Raw genomic sequence first — 18,889 nt, forward strand, 5'->3', positions numbered from 1 at the left:
GAAGTAGTTGAGTTGGAAACATTAGGGACCTTCAAGCGGCTATTAGATAGGTACATGGATTACGGTAGAATGATGGAGTGTAGATTAATTTGTTCTTAAGGGCAGCACGGTAGCATTGTGGATCGCACAATTGCTTCACAGCTCCAGGGCCCCAGGTTCGATTCCGGCTTGGGTCACTGTGCGGAGTCTGCACATCCTCCCTGTGTGTGCGTGGGTTTCCTCCGGGTGCTCCGGTTTCCTCCCACAGCCCAAAGATGTGCAGGTTAGGTGGATTGATAAATTGCCCTTAGTGTCCAAAATTGCCCTTAGTGTTGGGTGGGGTTACTGAGTTATGGGGATAGGATGGAGGTGTTGACCTTGGGTAGGGTGCTCTTTCAAGAGCCGGTGCAGACTCGATGGGCCGAATGGCCTCCTGCACTGTAAATTCTATGATAATCTATGATTAATCTAGGACAAAGGTTCGGCACAACATCGTGGGCCGAAGGCCCTGTTCTGTGCTGTATTTTTCTATGTTTTTCTATGTTTAAACCTTCCCCTTTAATCAAACTTTTGGCAATCTGTCCTGTTGCTTCCTCCTTTGGTCAGTGTCAATGCTGGTGGCTACATGTGCTCCTGTGAAGCATCATGGGATGCTTTCCTATGTTACAGGTACTCTATAAAAGTAGGTTATTTATTTGAAAGGAGAAAGAACTTGGAGAAAATGTTTTTGTGATTATAATCATATAAATTTGATGAAAGGAAGCTTTGTATTGCTTATAAATGGGTCTAGGATTCTGAAGTATTTGGTATGGAACTTTGCTCACAGGCGATGCATTATTTGCAAGAATAAACAACATATTTGAATGAAAGGAAATATAAACTAATTTTCTTGGCTTTTACTTTTATAGAAACCAGCGATTGTGGTCAGTAACATGCGTAAAGTTTACACTGGAAAGCTGCAGGTGTGCAATTGCTTTACAAAGAAAAAAAGTAAAAATACAGTGGCAACCAAAAATGTCTCCTTTTGTGTAAGAAAAGGTAAATATACATCATTGGATGTGGTTGATGCAACACTTGAGCATAGATAACAGACAACAAAGAAAAACTGAAGAAAGTTGGCCTGGATGAAGTGTGTGTCAGCAAATGTAGCTAGTTAGGACTGATTAGTTTGCAACCTGTAGCCACATCTGTGTACCAATGGAGATACATAAACAAAAGTAGATTAATTGAGTGATGACCATGGTGGGAGCTACAAAAGAATGAAAAATCAGAGCAAATTGACCTGGATGAAGATTTTGTGTAAGGTAACCTTTATCCAGGCCAATTTTCTCCAGTTTCTATTCTTTTTATCATCGAGCATTACCTTCACCCAAGTAAGCAACCTGTTTATATATCTATGTTGTAGCGTAGCTTGAAACCTGTAGCCACATCTAGGATTTGTTTGCTGAAAATGAAGAGCATAGTCTATTTTCCGACATGTTTGCTTGTTTTGAAAATGCACTAGGAATACTTAAAATACATTCTGGTAATCTTAAATGTGCAGGAGCTGAAGATGGGCTGTACAAAAGGTTTTATTTGCACCTCCTTCTGAATACTCTGTACCGATGCAAACTGGTATATGCAAAATGAAATGAGAATTACTGCAGTGTAAGTTTATATTGCATAAAAGGCACTGTATTCTAGATTTGTATATTTTTTCAGGTGAAGTCCTGGGATTACTGGGTCCAAATGGTGCTGGGAAAAGCACTACAATTTCTGTGATCACGGGTGACTTGGAACCATCAGCTGGTCAGGTATGCTTATGACTGAATAGTGGAGCATTTAAGGTATTTTGCAGTTACTGCAGAGTTTCCAATTTTTGTGGTCTGAAACTGATGGTTTCAGCAATGGAGAAAGAAAGGATCTCAATTTTACAGCACAAACCAATGGCCAATTTAGAAAATAAGTGCATGCCATAGGACTGTAAACCAGAATGGGGTTGAACCCAAAGCTAACATGGTCAAGCAGCTTTTCCCCAGAAGACATTTTTAAATTGTTTATGTCCCAGATATTTTTGTTGGGAAATGGCCAAAAAAAATCTTCAACCTATGCAGGCTTTCGACAATTACCCCTTTCCCAAAGTAAACCTTCCAGTATATTACCCATTACCGCTGAGCTGTAGCTTACCCATTTTATCCCTTCTCCCCTTTTTGATTAGATTTTACAATGGCAACTTCAGCTTTGGCTCAACTTCCATATCAGAATCTCCAATATTTTCTCTTTAACTTATTATTGTCCTGCCCTGGACTCTCCTGAGAAGCTCCCTCTCTCTCTATTTCTCCATTAAGAAGGCGGCAACAGTCGTAATTCTCCATGTAAAAGTGTAGCGCTGTTCGCCGCTTGTCCCGCGATCAGGACCCCCGCGGGTACAGTGGGACCATCATTCCATGACCCTCCCGACACCTGCCTGCGACCCATCCGTAGGTCACAACCCTGAGTTTAAAATACCCTGATCCAGAGGACAGTTCTGAATACGATGTAAAAATTGCCTTCCTTTTTGATTTCAATTTGATTTATTTATTGTCACGTGTATTGAGGTACAGTGAAAAGTATTGTTCTGTGTACAGTCCAGGCAGATCGCTGCATACTTGAATACATAGAACATACTATAAATACTTAATGTAAGTACATATGTGCAGCATGCAGAATATATTGCTACAACTGCAGAGAAGAAGCGTAGAAATATCAGTTCAGTCCATAAGAGGGTCATTCAGGAGTTTGGTAACAGCGGGGAAGAAGCTGTTTTTGAACCTGTTAGTGCATGTTCTCAAACTTATGTATCTTCTGCCCAATGGAAGAGGTTGGAAGAGAGAATAACCCAGATGTGAGGGGTCTTTGATTTTGCTGCCTGCTTTCCCAAGGCAGCGGGAGGTGCAGACAGAGGGCGGGATTCTCCCGCAACTGGCCAGATGGCCCGGCGCCAGAGCGGCGCGAACCACTCCTGCATCGGGCCGCCCGGAATTTGCAGAATGCTCCGCATTTCTGGGGTATAGGCCAGTGCCGGAGGGGTTGGCACCACGCCAACCGGCGCCGAAGGGCCGCCGTGGGCCGGCGCGAGTTGGCATGTGCACATGCACAGGGGTTTCTTCTCCACGCCGGCCATGGCGGGGCCCTACAGAGGATTACCCACTGGATTTTGGAGGAGGAGCTGGAGGGGGTTAAGGCCAAGTGGGACGAGGAGCTGGGGATGCCGCAGGAGGCGAGGTTGTGGTGTGAGGTGCTGCAGAGGGTGAATGCCTCAACTTTGTGTGCGAGGCTGGGGCTAATACAGCTAAAGCTGGTACATAGAGTCCACCTGACGAAGTTGAGGATGAGCCAGTTGTTTGAAGGTGTGGAGGATACTTGAGTGGTGTGGGAGGGACCCAGCCAATCACACGCATATGTTCTGGTCCTGCCCTAAGTTGGAGAAATTTTTGGAGGTCTTCTTCACCATATCAGTGGTCTTGCACGTAGATTTGGAGCCCAATTCCCCAGGGGGCCATATTTGGCGTGTCGGATTTGCCGGAGTTGCAGACGGGAGTGAGGCAGATGTTTAACCTTTGCCTCACTGATCGCTCACAGGGCGGATCCTGTTGGGGTGGCGGTCAGTTGCTGACCTTGTTATGGCTGGGCGATCTATGGATTTTTGATCTGGAAAAGGTGAAATTTGCTTGGGGGGGGGGTGAGTGAGGGATTCCACAAGAGATGGGGGTTTGTTTGTCCTACATTTCAAGGAGCTGGTTACCGTCAGCGGTTAAGGGGGAGGGAGATGGGGTTGGGGATTTGTGATGATTTTTCTTTGCTATGTTGTGTGTTTAAAATGTTAAAATATCAAAAACGTGAATAAAAATATTTTTTTTAAAGCTCTTTCTTTAGCTTACAAATTTTATTCAGAATATTTAATGCACTTACACATAGAACTCAACCAAGTCTCTTTCTGTTCAGCAATCCTGCTCATTAATTTTCTATTTTTTTCTCTCATTTTTTCTATACAGACTTCGCCTGATGCTTCAAACCTGCTCATTCTTTATTATTTTGATATTTTCCCCTCTCTCGCATTTTTTCTGTAGACCCATGTCCCTGGTGCCTTCCATTCTGCTTTATCCTGCTTTTTTTTTTCTCCTTCCATCATATTTTAGTTTACCCATGTCAATGTAATGGTTACTCATGGCCTGCAGACCTTGCTCTCAGCCCTGTTCCAGTGAACTTCATGCTCAAGCTGTTACTGTTCCAAAACTGGTGCCAATCCGCAGGAAACTGAACCCTTCTATAGAATCTATAGAACAGTACAGCACAGAACAGGCCCTTCGGCCCTCGATGTTGTGCCGAGCAATGATCACCCTACTTAAACCCACGAAACCCGTATACCCATAACCCATAACCCAACAATTCCCCCATTAACCTTACACTACGGGCAATTTAGCATGGCCAATCCACCTAACCCGCATCTTTGGACTGTGGGAGGAAACCGGAGCACCCGGAGGAAACCCACGCACACACGGGGAGGACGTGCAGTCTCTTCCTCACTAGCTTGTCCTGTCCGTCAGGTGATCACCTTTTCAAATGTGCCTTTCCAGAAGCCCTTCTGCTTACTCTATCTGGCAAAGAATGTCTCCAATTGCTCCACAAGCTCAAACTTTGAGCTTATGAGTAAGTAGTCAAATATACAAATCATCAGGGTTATCCCACAAATACAGTAAATTATTGCTTAAGTTGTCCACACAACTCCACCCATTCTAAACTACCCTCATACTGTTTTCTTTTTTTAATAAAGTAATAAATTGAAACACAATAATTTAGTGATTTATCCCATCAATATAATTTTGGGTCAGTTTCACCTCCAGGCAGAACTTCTGTGTATGAACTCCACAATCATTGGGTCCCTCTGTTGGTATAGCACCTCTTGAGCTTATCCGACCTGTTTGGAAATAGTTGAATCCACTCAATTTTAAAATGGCTGTTTTATAGGTGTTGATGGGTGATTACGCAACTGAATATTTACAAAGAGAAAGCTCTGTGGAAACTATCGGTTATTGTGCACAGGTGAACCCACTCTGGCCTAAACTTACTGTTGAGGAACACCTGGAGATATATGCTGCCATCAAGGGACTTAGTAAAGAGGATGCAGCAAATGCTATTAAACGGTAAGAAAATACCAGAAGTTCTAAAGTGACAAATTTCAACAAAATTCTATTAAAAAATACTTTTCAAAAATGTTTTTAAACATTTCAACTGATGTACCAGGTTGCATTTATAAATGACAAGAAACGCTGTGAAGGAAATTGAACCTTATACAAAATTTACTTCATTTTACAAGTATTGTTTACTATTATGAAATCAGGAATAAATTGAAATATCTTTATTCTTTTGCAGCATTGTAAAAGCTCTTGAACTGAAAGAATATCTCCAGAAATCAACGAAGAAAGTCTCCACCGGAATAAAGAGAAAAGTACGTACCAGTCAAGCTGTTGGGTCCTATCTCAGTTCATGAACCATGTTTTTTTTAATTACTTATTCTGAGTTACAAAGCCAGGGTGGGGACATAGCCCCAGAATCGGAGATTCCTGCCTCTGGTTTCAAATCCATCTTGGGTATATAGTGTGAAAGTCTCTTATCTCTTGAGTGGTGAGAGTTCAGCATTGAACAGCTCTGATGAAGGGTCATCAAACTGATACATTTGTCTCTACCGAAGTTGCCAAATCTGCTGAATATTCCCAGCATTTCATGTTTTTATTTCAGATTCCACCATCTGCAGTCGTTCGTTCTTATGCTACATTCAATAAATTACTCAATTCCTTATTCATGGAACCATTCTCAAAAATCTTTCTGAACCCTCTCTAATGCCTTAAGAGTGGTCTCAGAATTGGACACAAATACCCCAATCGAGGTCGAACCAGTGTTTTATCAAGGTTCGTCGTAACATCTTTGCTTTTGTACTACAAGCCTCTATTTATAAAGCCCAGGATCCCATATGCCTCATTGCTTTTTCAAACTGCCCTTCCACCTTCATGATATGTGCACATATAACCCCAGTCCTTCGACTACTGAACCTTCATTACAATTGTATCCTTTATTTTATATTGCTGCTGCTTTTTCTTCCTACAAATGTGGCAATTCACCTTTCTTTGTATTAAATTTCATCTTGTCCACTCATCTTGTCTATGGTCTGTTGAAGGCTACTACTATCCTCCTCACAATTCACAACACTTCTAATTTTTATGTCATCTGCAAACTTTGAATTTTTTGCCATGCACGTTGAAGTCTAGGGTATTAACAAATATCCAGAAAAGCAGTGGGCCGAAGTAACCACACTGTATACCTTCTTTCAATCTGAAAAACAAGTATTTAATGACTCTCAGCCAACTTCGTTTGATATTATCACTATCTCATTTCATGGGCTAAAGTTTGCTGATGAGTCTGCTTTGTAGCACTATCAAGCATCTTTTGGAGGTCCATATACACCACATCAATTGCATTATTCTCATCAAAAAAACTCAGTTAAGTGAGTTAAATATGATTTGCCATAACAAATCTGTGCTGCCTTACATGAATTAATCTATATTTGCCCAAATAAATGTCAACATTGTCCTAGATTATCCTTACTAATACCACCCTTTCAGAAAGTTGAGTTCCAGGTTTCTACCATGTTCTAGATCAGTCTTTTTCAAACTTTTTCCCCAGGACCCACTATTGCCAGCTGACCTTCAGGACCCACGCAGCCGACCTTCAGGACCCACGCCGGCTAACTTTCGCGACACACACCATGTTTTCTTACCTTTAATGCGAAAGGGGAGCCTACTTGGCCCTCATGATCTCACTCCAATCAGGTTCACAGGAGAGGCTAATGAGCATATCGGGTGCAGAATTCAGCCAGTTCCTTTGTGCCTTCTTCATCTTTGTGAGAAGGGAACATTCAACCTCGCACATGTAGGTCATTGTGAAGGGAAATAGCAACAAATGCTTGTTTTACTCAGCACTGGGTACGCCTGTGAGAAGCTACTCCAGAATGAGGACAGCCTCTGCGAACATGAACCTTTGACGTGTTCTTAATGTGCTGTCACAGGTCAGGTACAGCAGATTAGTCTTTTCATTTGGAGTCAGCTAGAAGTTAATAACTGACTCTGGGGTCTCATATAACACACATGGGTTTTGCATTCGCATTGGCACAATTAACAAAACCATACCTCGTGGAATCATCTTTATACTGCTTTATTCCGAGTACAGTTTCTTTTTTGTAGGCATGTTAACCAGCGGCCCAGGAGCTCTGTACAGAGCGAACACTCTCACTGCTCTGTCCTGCTGTGGAATCTCCTGAGCAACTCTCGCCAGTAGATCCTGGCCAGTGGGTACACTGCCTATTTTTGTCTCTGGCCGTCTCTTCCTTATAACAAAATGATCCATCTTCACAGTCCTCTTCCCTTGCCTGTTAGCAGCTAGAAAATGGAAGAAGCTCTCCTCCGTATGCACAAGACACTTGATGTCAAGTGTATATGCAGGATGCATGACCTGCTCACTGCTGCTGCTTGTGGTCGGAAGACTGCACACAGCCTCTTTTTGGTCTCATTGAAAAACCAGTAGCGACCGCCATTCTCAATTTAAATGCCAGTTGCAACCATGGGGAGCTTCACCCGCAATCGGGACCACACGGGAACGGCACGATCGCTCCATGGCCTTCCAGACATCCGCCATGACCACCCACCCACAATTTGAAAAACCCTAGATTAAGAAATTGTTTCCTCATCTCACCTCTTTAACCCTTAAATTCCCTTAAATGTATCCCTCCTATTTTTATACCCTTCTGCTAAGATAAATAGGTCATCCCTATTCCCTCTAACTATACGCCTTATAATTTCATATGCCTCAATTACATTGCCCTCAGCCTCCTCTGTTCCATGGAAAATAACCCCAGCCTATCAAATGGTTCTTGATGCTAAAGTTTTCTGGTCCTGATAGAATCATAAAATCCCTACAGTGCAGAAGGAGGCCGTTCGGCTCATCAGGTCTGCACCGACGTTCCGAAACATCAACCTACCTAGGTCCAATCCCCTGCCTTCTCCCTGTAACCCCACCTAACCTTTGCACACTGAAGGACAATCTAACATGGCCAATGCATCGAACCTGCACATCTTTGGACTATGGGAGGAAACCACAGCCCCTGGGGGAAATTCACACAGACACGGGGAGAATGTGCAAATTCCACACAGAGAGTCACTTGAGGTCGGAATCGAACCTGGGTCCTTAGCACTGTCAGACAGCAGTACTAACCACTGTGCCACCGTGCCGCCTGTAAATCTCCTCTGCACCCTCTCCAGTCCAATCAGATCTTTCCAATACTGTGATAGCCAGAACTGAATGGTGTGGTCAAACTGGTGTTGAATACAGTTCTAGCATAACCTCCTGACACTTATATTTTTTACCTTATCTAATAAAGGAGATAATGCCTTGTGCCTTCAGAACCACCTGTCATCTGGTTGTGCTACCTTTAAAGATCTTGTGAACACACACTCTGTTCTTTTACATTACAAGTTATCCTCCCATTTGGTAATGCTCCTCAACTTGTAACTGAATTATCTCCTATTTTTAAAGTATGATGCCTTTATGAATTGGTACTAAATTAGGAAACTCGCTGAGTGATATCACCAGAATGCTTGCTGTGGAAATTGGAAAGTCAAACAGTTGCAATGTAGGTTATTATTTTTGTGACTGAAATGAGGACACATTGATGAGACAGAGAATAAAAAATCTTCATTCATCATTTGCATGTCAGGCAGTATCAGAGAGGGTTGGATAATGGTTCAAGTCAGGACCTGATGAAAGGTCATGAAACTGAAAAGTTAACCTCCCTTTTGCTGCAAGTGATATGTTGAGTATTTCCAGCTTGTTCTGAATTTTTTCCGATTTCCAGTAACCGTGGTACTTTGTTATTTGGTCACTCATCAGAGACTGAATATCCAAAATGGGAAAAGTACTTCATTTCCCATGAACATAAATCTTTACTAAAGTAATCTATGTAGCGCACGTCTGAAAATATTCTTCAGACAAGTATGTGAAAAAATGCTATTTAGATAGTTACTATATCTGTTTGAGATCCTCGGAGCATTAATTTAACTTTGCTTTATCAGTTATGTGACGAGAATTGTCCGAATTTTAATTAAGCAATGTGTGCTATAAATTAACTATACTTTTTTTTTGTTCTGGAGCTTTGCTTTGCACTGTGCATGTTGGGAAATCCTCAGATTGTATTAATGGATGAACCATCAACAGGCATGGATCCTAAAGCCAAACAGTTTATGTGGTAAGTGGCAAACTTCGGATAGGAATACAATGCACTTGGGCAGAAGTAGTCACTGGTTATAATAAAGTTTAGTCTGTATTTCATTATTTGGTCTTTGATGTGAAACATTTTACTGCTGCCTGGACTAAATTATGAAAGTAGGCTGAATTCATTCGAACTGTGAGGATCAGTTCTGAATCTTCAAACTTCAAAAGCCTTCTGGGCCACTTTTAATCCTATTAAACATGTCTACATGTCTATCTCCTGTTCAGTGTCTTCCTATTTCCCTTAGCGAGCATCTCGGATTGCTTTTTATGTGAGGGACAGTATATAAATGCAGCAGCTGATATTTGTTGAAACTTCAATTAGGTTACTGTAAGTAGATGGTCTAAGCTGACAGATAAGACACTTATTAAGTGGTGGGTAGGTGTGTATTCTTCAGGAATGTACACATCGTAGGTAATTGATCAGTTAAATAGCAAATCATGTGAAATGTGAGACTGTACGTTTGGGTTCACAAAAAAAGGATGCATCATAAATTCCAGCAAAGGGCAGCACGGTGGCGCAGTGGTTAGCAATGCTGCCTCACGGCGCCGAGGTCTCAGGTTCGATCCCGGCTCTGGGTCACTGTCCGTGTGGAGTTTGCACATTCTCCCCGTGTTTGCATGGGTTTCACCCCCACAACCCAAAGATGTGCAGGGTAGGTGGATTGGCCACGCTAAATTGTCCCTTAATTGGAAAAAATTAATTGGGCACTCTAAATTTTTTTTTAAATTCCAGCAAAGGTGCATTGACTCAATATATAGTTGTAATCATGAGGGTTAATATACATGGATATATAAGCAGATTCATGAATTTAGACCCACATTGGTAGCAGTGCATTAGTTTGCAAAGCACAATTAGGATTGTTGATAAATATTCAAATTTCATATTTATTAATTAACACTGCAAATGCTTAAATGAAGACCAAGAGTGAAGAAGATAGATTTCAGATTACAGAGTTACTGTGTACCTTTAAGTTAGGTGTCAAATGGACTTAATTACTCAGTATCAAAATACTAAATATAAGCAGCATAGCTTTTTATTAATAAATATTTATTAAGGGTTTTCTTGCCTTGAGAGAATGCTACATCTGTCAATTTAATGAAAAATTGGCAATGCTTGATTGTTTGAATATTAATTGGATAGTTGGGACTGGGATTTGAACTTGAACTGCCTGGTAAAGAGTACTGAATATGTGTTAAACTGATGGGAGTTACGGGTTCAATTTAAAGCTGATGGATCTATTTTACAGAAAAGCCATGCCCGCTGTCTGAATAAAGTGTAACTATACAACAGTGTTTTGTCTTGCTGGTATGTTGGTTTCTTAAGGGAAAAATTTCGATGAAGAGAAATCCTCCTTCCTAAAATTCAGGCTGGCATAATAGCCCGGGCTTGGACAATGTGCTTTGGTGAACATTGAAGTTGTAAATGGCCTTAAGTATGGCAAATAATAAATCAACTTTTGTCATTTGGTTTCAGGAGAGCAATTCGGGCTGCATTTAAGGACAGAGAACGTGGTGCCATCCTGACTACACACTATATGGAGGAAGCTGAAGCACTTTGTGATCGAGTTGCTATAATGGTGTCAGGACAGTTGAGGTACTGCCTTCATGAAATGGTCTTACACGTTTCGATAAGTACAGATTGTTCATCAAGAAATGTTTTTGTAATCACAAAGTGATCACTGTAAAACATCTGCTCAGTTGTATGCTGCTTTTACAATAATCTTCGTATTCGTGCCAATCAGTTTCTAAAAGTGCAGTATAAAATTAAAATTTACATATTTTGAAAAGGTGACTAAAGTAGTGGACAGGAGAATGTCTGCAGATGCTATTTACTTGGATTTCCAGGTTTTTTTTTATTGACTTCAAATTTCACCATCACCCACTATGGTGGGATTCAAACCTAGATCCCCAATTTATTACCCTGCTGAATTACTAGTCCAGTGACAATTCCATTATGACACCACTTCCAGAAAGTATAAGATAAAGACCCTCATAAATGACTTTTGATTTGAAGCTCATGGAATTAAGAGCAAATGATTGAGCTGATTAAGAGATTCTCTGAGCAGCAGAAGGCAGAGTGTAGCAATAAAGGCCAGGTGCTCTAATTAGCAAGATGTGATAGTGGTTTGCGCAAGAATATATGTTAGGATCTCAACTATTTACTTAATTTATTGATGACTTGGTATGGGATAGAGAGCCACATATCCAAGTTTGCCAATGACACAATGATGGTCAACTTTGTAAAGTGAATGAAAGTATTAAAATGAAATATTAATAGATTATGTACAAAACCGTAGTCTAAAGTCATCCACGCTGGCTCTAAAATGCTTAGATTGAGGTGGTCTCAATGGTGAAAAGTTAGAAGTAGTGGAGTTCCAAAGAGACTTGGGGATTTATGTATATAGATCATTAAAATGTCATGGACAGGTACAAAAAAAATAAAGAGAATACAAGGGGTTAAAATGCAACAACAGAAAGCTCTGGTTAGACTATACCTATAGCACTATGTATTTCTGTGCATCACATCTGAGGAAGGATATAGTAGCCTTGGAGAGAGTGCAGCGTAGTATGCAGTGGAATGATACCTGAGACCCAAGAGTTAAACAAGGGTTGTGATTTAGAAGCTTAAGGAGTTATTTGATCAAAGTTTTCAAAATACTAAAAGGAACTGATAGAAACTATATCTGCTGTCTGGGGAATCTAGGACTCGGGGACATAGCATAAAAAATTAGATTCATGCCTTTCAGGAGTAAAGGTAGGAAACACAACAGGTGATAGAAGTTTGATCCTCTCATCCATAAACGGCAGTTAACTCTGAGTCAGTTGTTAATTTTAAATCTGAAATTTTTATAGATTTTTGTTGAGTGAAGTTATTAAGAGATGAAGGCAGATAAATGGCATAGGTCCCAGATGAGACATGATCTAGTTAAATGATGGGCGGAGCAAACTCGATGGGGTAACTTGTCTTCTGGTCCTGTCGTCTTATGAAGAAAATTGATATCCCTTTAGCTGTTTTACCATATATAAACATCTCACCATAAACTATTAAAACACTTGTATTTGGCTTATGATGTTTTTATTGCAATTTTGGTGTCAACACGATATTCTTCCTTTATTATAAAGTTTATGTACTTTTAATTGCTAAGTTACAGGAGCAATGAACAGGATTATACATGTAACTGTGCAGATGACTAATTTAATATTTTTTGCCAAAAGTAATAGATACATGACTGTATAAACTTTATTCCAATTTTGTGGAGGTCTGTTAACAGGGCTACAATAGATTGAAAAATAAACTATTCCAGCATTATGTTTCTGGGACACACTTGTTATTGCCTTTGAGACTGACTAACTCAACCAGTTGTTCCTTATACTGAAATTAAAATTAGTCAGAATTAAGATTGTGGTCTCACAGTATAAACACTCAATCAAATTGAATGCTAATTGTGCTAAAACTTGTATGTGACTTAATACTAGACTAAAATTAGGGTCATCTTTGTTATTCACAGGTGTATTGGCTCCATACAGCATCTGAAGAGCAAGTATGGTGGCGGATATACACTGGAAATTAAATTGAGGGGTGAGATGACAGAAGTGGAACGAGTAGCTGATATTCATGATACAATAATGCAAATCTTTCCACATGCTTCTCGTCAGGAAAGGTAAGGTGCAGAATTTAATAGTTAAGTCTTCCCCTTCATCACACAATATCTGCTGGTTTTAAGTTTGGCACAAATGCAACTATTGCTGTATTTTTAAATTATTTTATATAGTGATAGAGATTGATAGTTATGTACATCCCCCACCCCCAAATTACCTGTCCAAATGCTGCTTAGTATTTCTCTAAATTAATACAGTTAAGTCCATCTAAAATATCATACAAGGTTGAAATGTTCTGTTGAAAAAGCTAGAATTATTCAGATATATTAACTAATTCATCTGTGGCATTGTTTATGAATATTTACTCCTGTCAGCTGTGGGTAAAATGTGACAGTGGTTTGCCTTCACAGTCATGCCTAAAATTTACTGAAGGGGTGTATCACAAAGTAAACCATGGCATATTGATAGTGAAAGATGCAGGCTTCAGAGATTTATTTTTAGAACTATCTAATAACCACTTCACAAACTGGTTTAAGGTAGAAGCAACTTTGTTCTTCTTTCTCCACAGAGATACACTTGTCTGAGAGATTTTGTTTGCTTCATTTTGTGGCAGTAGCTTGTTTGTTAATTTAGGAAGAATATATTGATTAGGTTTGTATAAGTTTCTGCTTCACAGTTGGTAACGTTTCCTACCTCTCAGGTATTTAAGCAAGTCAGAATAACTGAATAGGTGGTTATTTAATAAGAAAAGTATGAGACAAATTTCTTTGTACAAAACATATGATTGTTTGGCATGTCATATACATTTGGCCTGATACTCCAATGATACTCCCAACTTTTAATTAAACAAATAGAATGTGATGTAGGATATCATATATCACCTGATAATGCTTGTAGATGATAAACAATGTTATATTATGTCTGTATACATATATTATATATATCATATATATTATATTTACATGGTGTAAGCCAGCTCTAATCTATTTATGATACTGTAATGAATTGGTAATGGAATTGTGCTTCTGGCCATTGATAGCCAATGGGATGTCTGTCCTTTCAGTAATGCTCTCTTTATTTAGGAAGCTTAGTAGAGCTGAGCTGTTAAATAGGGGAGAAAAGGAAGAAAGGCAGGAGTGATGATTTATAAAGTAAAATAGCACATGCCTGTGCATAATTATATGATTAAACAAACTTGCCATACTGGAAGCTATATTTGGATCAATTCTGCACCAATTCACACTGAAAACGTTTATCCATGAAATGGTAAATTTCTAGCTATCATTGAATATACAATTGTTTAGAATTAACCTGCATTTCCTTCTGCATACTTTTGATTTTTAGTTTTGTTGCAATGATGACGTACAAAATTCCCAAGGATGATGTGAAGTCTCTGTCAAAGGCATTTTCCAAGCTTGAGGAAGGTAAAAGCCTTTTCAAATACCCTTCAGTGTCTACCACAATGCACTGTTACATGTAGGTTAAATGTGAAGCAAGTCAACAAAATTGATTCCTCGAGTAACAATGACTTGTGTGGCCAGTGTGGTGCATTTCAAAAAAACAAAAGTGCCCAGTATTATTTATATGCAGTTCAAAACATCAAGTGTTGTCAAAAGTACTTCTAATATGTTAGAAAAGATAGAGATGAGGATGTGGAAGTGAACATTTGCGTTTGTATAATGCCTTTCACAACTACTGGTCACCCCAAGTATTTTACAGTCTACAAAGTACTTTGAGGGAGCAGAATGGGAAAGAAGAGGGAGAAGAGTGGGATTTATGATGAGGAGAAGAAGAGGAAAGAGAAAAAAAGTTAAGATGGAAATGAGCACAAAGATAACCATGCAGGGAGAAGGGAACATATGGGTGGCAACATTTTGTCTTAGAAGTGGGGGCAGCAAGATGGCACAGTGGTTAGTAGTGCTGCCTTACAGCACCAGGATTCTGGATTTGATTCCAATCTTGGTTGACTGTGTGGAGTTTGCACATTCTGCCACGTCTACCCCTGCTCTGGTTTCCTCCCACAGTCCAAAGATGTGCAGGTTGGGTGGAGCCATGATCAATACGCAGATATAGCGAATAGGGCGGGGGAGTAGGCCGAGGTAGAGGTCGGTGCAGACTCAATGGGCAAAATGGCCTCCTGCACTTCAGCGATTCTATGAAAGTGCTGGGTCCATTTGCATTTGAAGGACATGGATTTTTACTTCTGCCACCTATTTAACCTTTAGAGATGCAGGTAGTTAACTTTTCCCTCAGCTGGAAGGGGTTGAAGATGTCTTTTTACTTCTGTTATCAGCTCACTTCGGGGTGAAGTGAGTAGAGATATGTATTTTTTTGTCTTCAAGGGTGCAGGGAGATAGGTTGTGTACCAGTGATGATTCTTTGGTCCTTGTATTGTTATTATTCTTGATACTTCTGGCTGTTAAGGCTTGGTGCACCGGATATCAAAATAAGGGTCATCTTCATTTCTGCTTTTTTCAAATATTTGTGGTTTCCAGCTGACCAATCTTATTTAACTATGTTTTAGATAAACAAATCTGTTATGCATAGGAATTTTACTTATCATGTCCTGTGCCATCAAGTGCAAATGGCATTTTCCTGTTCAGAGGCTGTGTTTTCGAAGTCCCTGTTCAGCTACAATGATGCATTCAACTTGCTCTCCAGTTGGCCGTTTCCCCATTTTTGAGGTGAAGCGACTTGCTTATTTTTGTCTGAAATGTGCTCTTTTGTTTTTCAAATTTTAAAAAATATATTGCATATAAATAGAGTTCTTTCTTGGTTGGCTTTTGAGGGCATTTTAGATATTTTATTTGGATGGCTGTGTCACATGTTATGTTCTTAGCAATTTCAGGTGTAGTATATTCCCAATGTTGGGATCATCCGACTTTTAATGTAAAATAGTTTATAGAAGTGGTGCTCATTAGATCAGATACATTGTATTATAAATGTTAGCTTTGTAGCTACAATTTATGACCAGTATAAAAGAAAAAAAAATCATACATTTTTGAGTATCAGCATTGTACATCAGCTGAAATAGCCAAGTGATTTCTGGTGAGGTTTCTTTTGTTTTAAACTCCTAGTTTTCAGTTTAGTGTCATTTTAACAACAATTTTTTGTTTCATTTGCAATGTATTGCGTTCACATCTGAATAATACAAATTTATTTACCAAGTTGTTGATAATATTTCAAATAATTAGAATAGGGATGATAATCTGGAGACCCAGTTCAAATCCCACAGTTGGGAAATTAAATTAATTAATTAACCTGGAATAAAATGATAGGCTCATTAATAATAATCAACAACTACCAGGTTGTTGTTAAAATTAATGTGCTTCTCTAATGTCCTTTGAGGAAGGAAACCTGGTCTGATCTGACCTACATGTCACTCCAGATCCACAGCAGTTTGGTTGACTTTTAATTGCCATGTGAAATGGTCCAGCAAGCCACTCTGATAAAGAAGCCAGTGATTCAAGGAGAGAGCTTATCCCACATTCTCAAAGGCAATTGGGGATGGGCATGTGCGTCACAGTGGTTAGCATGGTTGCCTCACAGCATTAGAGACCCAGGTTCAATTCCAACCTTGGGTAACTGTCTGTGTGGAGTTTGCATGTTCTCCCCAGGTCTCTGTGGGTTCCTCTGGGTGCTACTGTTTCCTCCCACAGTCCAAAGATGGTGTAGGTTACATAGATTGAGCATGATAAATTTCCCCTTAATATCCAGGGATATGCAGGTTGGGTGGGGTTACGGGTGGGGGAAGCAGGTCTGGGTAGGGTTGCTCTTTCAGAGGGTTGGAGCCGAGTCGATGGGCTGAATGGCCTCCTTCTGCATTGTAGGGATTCTATGAATAAATGTTGGCCTTGCCAGCGACGGCTACATCCTAAAAACATATTAGGTAGCATGGTGGTTAGCATCAATGCTTCACAGCTCCAGGGTCCCAGGTTCGATTCCCGGCTGGGTCACTGCCTGTGTGGAGTCTGCACGTCCTCCCCGTGTGTGCGTGGGTTTCCTCCGGGTGCTCCGGTTTCCTCCCACAGTCCAAAGATGTGCGGGGTTAGGTGGATTGGCCATGCTAAATTGCCCCTGGTGTAAGGTTAATGGGGGGATTGTTGGGTTACGGGTATACGGGTTACGTGGGTTTAAGTAGGGTGATCATTGCTCGGCACGACATCGAGGGCCGAAGGGCCTGTTCTGTGCTGTACTGTTCTATGTTCTATATTAAAATGCTGATTCAGGCAATATCTTTGTTTCTAAAGCGAATACTGTCTACAGGAGATAAATTCTCTTCAGAGGTAAGTTTAGACTTCTATGAGTAACTCTTAACAGTGACGTTAAAATATCTGAACAAGGGCAGCACGGTGACACAGTGGTTAGCATTGCTGTCTCACGGCGCTGAGGTCCCAGGTTCGATCCCAGCTCTGGGTCACTGTCCATGTGGAGTTTGCACATTCTCCCTGTGTCTGCGTGGGTTTCACCCCCACAACCCAAAGATGTGCAGGATAGGTGGATTGGCCACGCTAAATTGTCCCTTAATTGGAAATAAATGAATTGGGTACTCTAAAAAAAATTTTTTAAATATCTGAACAGAAAATTTATTTTGTCTAATGAGGGAATTGAGAATTATGGGGAGCAGGGCAGATAGGAAAGTGGAGTTGAGGGCAAAATCAGATCAACCATGACCTTATCGAATGGCCTACTCCTAATTCTTGTGTACGGTGATATGATCAAAAGATGATGCTTTTAGTCTCTTTGTTAATCTGCGACACTGCAGACCCAAATCCAATGGAGCTAAAATTATTAAATGGTTGTGGTTAGTGATGAACTAATCTGGATATTCTAACCCCTGCAATGAATTTGTTTTCAGTGTTTAATGCTATCCGTAACTCAGAATTCATGTGCCCTGCAATAATCTGTTCTCCTTTGTTTACAGCTAAACACAGTTTTGACATAGAAGAATATAGTTTTTCACAGTCAACACTGGAACAGGTATAGTAAATGTGACCTTTAATGTCCATTTCAACTGCTATTTCTATTGTTGTGATCTTGGCTAAGGATAAACCCAATGTTCCTGTATTTGCAGAAAGTCAATGAATCCTTTGATGATTGCCGTAACCACATCAATTGCATTTCCTAGGATTGGAAGTGTTTACGGCGAACATGATATTGTACCACACACCCATTGCAAACAGAAATTCAAAACTTTTGACTGTGTAGTTGACCAAAGACTCGGCCTCACTTTTAACTTTTGGGTTGTTGCATTCTTCAGCAACTTAAAGTAGCACTCTTGACTTCACTCGTCTGGTAACAGATTGCTTTTACACTGTCTAACCAACACCTCCACCGAGGGCGAGATTTTTCACGTAACCTGCCAGGAGGCAGCCCATCATTGGCCAGCGGCAGGATCTTCTTGTGCCACCGTTGTTAATGCGGTTCCCCGCTCAATGCACCCCTTGCCGCGATGTATCGGGGGTGTACCTTCGGCAGGACCGGAAGATCCCGCCAGCATGAACAGCTGGAAAGCTCCGACTATAAGTGTCTAACAATGGTTTGGGAGTTAGAGAGCGAGGATTCATTCTCAATATTTTGCCATCTATTAGTTGAAGCAGCAAATATATTGTAAATCCGCCATACAGCCTCAAAATGTGTTATGGCTTTAAAACTACACTTTGCCACATTCCTCCATACCAGAGGCACGATTCTACAGCCTCATTAAGCTCTCGCTCAAGCGAAACGAGGTCGGTGGGTAGCAGGAGAGACCAAAAACGAGAACCGCGCCAGGCGCCAAACAGTTTGCTATGCAACTGCATTGCGCCCATAGGCGAAACCAGGATCTCGCCGTAGCAAGGCAAAAAAACAATTATTACCACTGAAACCCAATTTCCATACAATTTACAGGAGCCATCCCATATCCAATGACCTCCTGTCATTAGGCGGTCTCTCCAGCAAGTGCTCACGCACTTGTACTCCTTTTGAAAAA

At 40.5% G+C, this 18,889-nt stretch overlaps 1 protein-coding gene across 2 annotated transcripts in view; it reads left to right on the forward strand.

Moving 5' to 3' along the window:
- The window catches only part of abca5 (ATP-binding cassette, sub-family A (ABC1), member 5), a 134,022-nt gene that overhangs the window by 110,379 nt on the left and 4,754 nt on the right, over positions 1-18,889 (forward strand). For both annotated transcript variants that reach the window (XM_038776332.1, XM_038776331.1), the window contains 9 exons: positions 888-1,017; positions 1,681-1,772; positions 4,966-5,141; positions 5,371-5,446; positions 9,198-9,292; positions 10,793-10,912; positions 12,828-12,980; positions 14,263-14,342; positions 17,843-17,898. In XM_038776332.1, the coding sequence (XP_038632260.1) occupies positions 888-1,017; positions 1,681-1,772; positions 4,966-5,141; positions 5,371-5,446; positions 9,198-9,292; positions 10,793-10,912; positions 12,828-12,980; positions 14,263-14,342; positions 17,843-17,898 (978 nt within the window). The remainder of the gene's footprint in view (positions 1-887; positions 1,018-1,680; positions 1,773-4,965; positions 5,142-5,370; positions 5,447-9,197; positions 9,293-10,792; positions 10,913-12,827; positions 12,981-14,262; positions 14,343-17,842; positions 17,899-18,889) is intronic.

The sequence above is a fragment of the Scyliorhinus canicula genome, chromosome 18 (genome assembly GCF_902713615.1).
Source record: "Scyliorhinus canicula chromosome 18, sScyCan1.1, whole genome shotgun sequence".
NCBI classification, from domain to species: domain Eukaryota; kingdom Metazoa; phylum Chordata; class Chondrichthyes; order Carcharhiniformes; family Scyliorhinidae; genus Scyliorhinus; species Scyliorhinus canicula.